Source organism: Sinocyclocheilus grahami, unplaced genomic scaffold (genome assembly GCF_001515645.1).
Source record: "Sinocyclocheilus grahami isolate Dianchi unplaced genomic scaffold, SAMN03320097.WGS_v1.1 scaffold2144.1, whole genome shotgun sequence".
Taxonomy (NCBI): Eukaryota; Metazoa; Chordata; class Actinopteri; order Cypriniformes; family Cyprinidae; genus Sinocyclocheilus; species Sinocyclocheilus grahami.
The window spans coordinates 35,421-39,025 of NW_015507323.1; the positions used below are offsets into that span (position 1 = coordinate 35,421).

The 3,605-nt window shown below is 52.0% G+C and overlaps 1 protein-coding gene across 1 annotated transcript in view; it reads right to left on the reverse strand.

The window, feature by feature from the left end:
- Positions 1-3,208: 3,208 nt before the first annotated feature.
- LOC107574200 (uncharacterized) overlaps positions 3,209-3,605 on the reverse strand; it is a 42,902-nt gene continuing 42,505 nt past the window's right edge. The window contains exon 6 of the mRNA XM_016260663.1: positions 3,209-3,603. Coding sequence (XP_016116149.1) covers positions 3,209-3,603 — 395 coding nt within the window. The remainder of the gene's footprint in view (positions 3,604-3,605) is intronic.

Here is a 3,605-nt window from a genome sequence, read left to right on the forward strand (position 1 = left end):
GTACTGTTTTGTTGTGGGAGAGTGCGGTCTCAAGTTCGCTTGGGCCATACGCTCTTCTGTTCTCGTGTCTTGTGTTGTTGCACGCAGCTCGTGTTTTTGGCTGCGTGCTTTCATGTTACGTCTTGTGCTGTGTAGCTCACAGTTTGTGTTGTTCATTGGCTGCATGCTTTGTCATGTCATGTCTTGTGTGAACATGCGGCTTCTCATTAGCTGCATGTTCATGTCTTGTTTTGTTCAAGCACGTGGCTTTTGACTGTTTTGCTGGCCATGTGCTTGTGTTTTTGTTTTGCGTGAGCACATGGCTTTTGTCTTAGTTTCCTGTGTGCCATGGGCTCTCATGTCAATTGTCTAACCCCACCCATCTTGTTACCTGATTATTGGTTAATTTGCCCCACCTGTGTTTCCCTTATTACCCTCCTCATTTGCTCCCTATTTATTCTCCTTATGCAGGGCTCGACAGTGCGACCATTTCAGTCGCATTTGCGACTGAAAACTACTGCGTGCGACTATGACATTTATTTTAGGAGCACCAGTGCGACTGACCCGATCATCATCATACTTGTGATTGCGCTCAGGGAAGCTTCAAAGATTTCTACGTGTTTTTGCAGCGTCGAGTAATGTATCAGACATATCTCACCAATCCTTCATAAGCAAAGTGTAGACAGGGTGTAAATAAGAGATTCATCACACAGTGTAGAGAGCTTCGTTGATTATAAATGTGAGCTCGCGATGAACTAAGATGATGAGTGACAGCTTTGAATGATTTTTAAGGGAGTTTGTAAATGTGATAACTGATTTAATACAATACAATTCAATAAACAAGAAGTTAATTTTAAGTTACTTACATTGTCTGACTATAACACTATTGTCTGATTTTGCTCTCTCCCTATTTATTCTCATGTTTGCAGTCCTGTGCCAGTTCGTCGTCGTATTTACCCTTGTGGTTTCCTGCCTTGTCCTGTCTTGCCTTACCATTGAGTCCTCGCTCCATCCTTCACCCCATCCCTGACAGAACCAACTGGCCACGATGAGGACTCAGCGGAGGAAGGGCTTGCGCCATCCGCCTGTCTCCACTCTCTCCAGCCCCCTCTACGAATGCATTCTCCGTTTCAAGGGCTTGAGCTCCCTCCTGCAACAGGGGACTGACCTGAGGACGTTTGTTGAACCTTGAGTTCAGCAGTGCAGCAGAGGGCTTGGGGTTCAATGATGTGGCTCTCAAGGACTTGTTTAATAATGCCCTCGATGAGCCCTCAATTGGGGAAGAATGAGGGGGCTGGACCACCTGACGTTCGGGGGATTTGTGGAGTTCCTGGCATGTCCCCCAGCTAAAGAGGCTGCAGCGCCCCCCTGTGACAGCTGATGATGCTGCAACGCCTCCAGAAGTGCCGGCCAAAGAGGCTGCAGCACCCCCGGTGGTGACTGAAGAGACTGCAGCGCCCACAGTGGCGGCCGAAGAGGCTGCAGCGCCCCCAGAGGTGGCTGACGAAGCTGCAGCGCCCCAGTGGTGGCCAAAGAGGTTGCAGTGCCCCCGGAGGTGGCCGATGAAGCTACAGTGCCACACTCTCGGAAACGGAGGATGAGGAAGAAGGCTTCTTCCATCATTCAAGCCATCCCAGATCCGCCCAAACTTCTTGCCCTGCTGGCTCTACCCTTGATGGTGGCTCCGTCCATGTGTCTTGCCCTGCCAGCGCCTCCCAAGCTCCTCGCCCTGCCAGCACCACCTAAGTCCCTTGGCCTGCCAGAACCACTCAAGCTCCTTGCCCTGCCAGCTCCATCCTTGATGTCGGCTCTGTCTTTGATGCAGGCACCGCCCTTGCTGCCTGCCCAGTCGGCTCCACCCTGGTTTTCAGCCAGGACTCCAAGACCGCAGGAGCCTCTCTGGTCCGTTCCTCCGGTCCCACCCTGGCTCTCAGCCAGGATTCCTGAACTGCTGGAGCCTCGCTGGTCCGTTCCTCCTGTCCCACCTTGGCCTTCCGCCAGGGTTCCTGTTTGGCTGAAGCCTCGCTGGTTCATCCCTCCGGCTCTGGAGAACGTTGTTGTCCATCCAACAGACAACAGCGAGCGACGTCAAAGGTGCAGAACAATCAGACACGCACCTGCCACTCATGGTCAGGAGACAGTGGTGGCTCTCGGGCTGCTGGTTGCCTCCTGGAGTGGTTGTGGTTCCATGGTGGATGTTGTCAGGTAATGTGCTGTGGTGATGTAAGCTGTAGCAAGGTGTGGGTGCTCAAGCTTGTGCAGCAGGTGCCAAGGCAGTATCACCAGTCATCCTGAAGTGAGTTGGTCTGAGTCAGATGGTTGTTTGTAGGTGTTGTTAGCCAGTAGGCTATCCATGGTACCTGTGGTTTGGAACAGCTGGGTTGGACTCTCACTGGTGAGAGTGCAGGTGGTTCCGGGGGTCGCAGGAAATTTGTATGTTGTAGTGTGAAGAGATTTTTAGACTGACCTAGTGATGGTGGCAGGAGGGCAGCAGGTGGTTGTTAGCCCTCTGTGTAGCTCGAACGACACTAGAAATCTGATGTTTGTGGCATCGCTTTTCTCTTGTGGTGCCACTGACTTGAGCTTGCCTGAGTTGTGTTGGTAGAGGTTTCGCTGTGGGGCATGTGGGCACTGCTTCTGGGCTGTCGACTGGTTTTAAGGGATGCTTCTCCCTTGGAGTGGTCTGATGCTGTGTTGCATCAGGCAAGGAGTCAGAAGTTTGTCCTTCCCAGTACCCCTCAGTTGAGTTTTGTTCAAGGAGCTCTTTTGCTAGTGTCAGCAGCTCCTGTAACTCAGAAGAGGGTGTGTCCAGCTGTCCTTGTGCAGCATCCGTTTGGCACCTGTGTGGAGGAGGATGTTGTGGTGGACTGCTGTTGGACATACTGTGGTGTTCGCAGGATGAGGATGCCCTTTTCCATGGTTTCTGCCAGTGGTTGGTCTGAGACTTGGGTCTGTTGCCATGGTGACGACTCTGTCCCCCGCTGGCTAGTGGCTTTCTGTAGCAGGGCCTTGAATTGTGGCATTGCTGGGTTCCTGCTTTGGATTCTGGGTTGTGCAGTTCAGAATCAGTGGGGTCTTACAAACACCTTTGGTGGAGGCCTTGTGCTTGTTATAGGCCTTTTGTGTCAGGTCACGCAGTTGTTACAATAGGGTGGAGGTTTCAGAGGAAAAGGCTCTTGAAGCTGGTGTCGTCCTCCATCCCAGGTTCATTGCGAGCTCCGAAGTAAGCTCATCGAAGTCTGTGGTAGTAAGCATGGGGAGTTTCATGACGGCACTGTTTGGTGTCTAGGGCAGCGATCAGTCCGTGTTCGGAGTCTGGGTCTGAGAAATCCTTTATGATGGCTTGTTTAAGCCGCTGGTAGTCTGATTGGATGTGTCCTGGCTGTCGAGCCATGAAGCGTCGTACCTCTGGGCTAGAGGTGATCCAGAGCAGATAGAGTCTATCGTGGTGGCTCACACTGGTCCAAGACTGCAGGTAAAAGTCAATGTCTCGCAGGTAGGCGTGGACGTCGTGGTCTCCTGCCAGTTCTGGTGTGAATGCAGGGATGTTTCTGGCCATTCGGTTGAGGTCTATGAGTGTCACTCCATGTGTCATTTCAGAGTTTGTCTGAATTGATCCTTTTCCT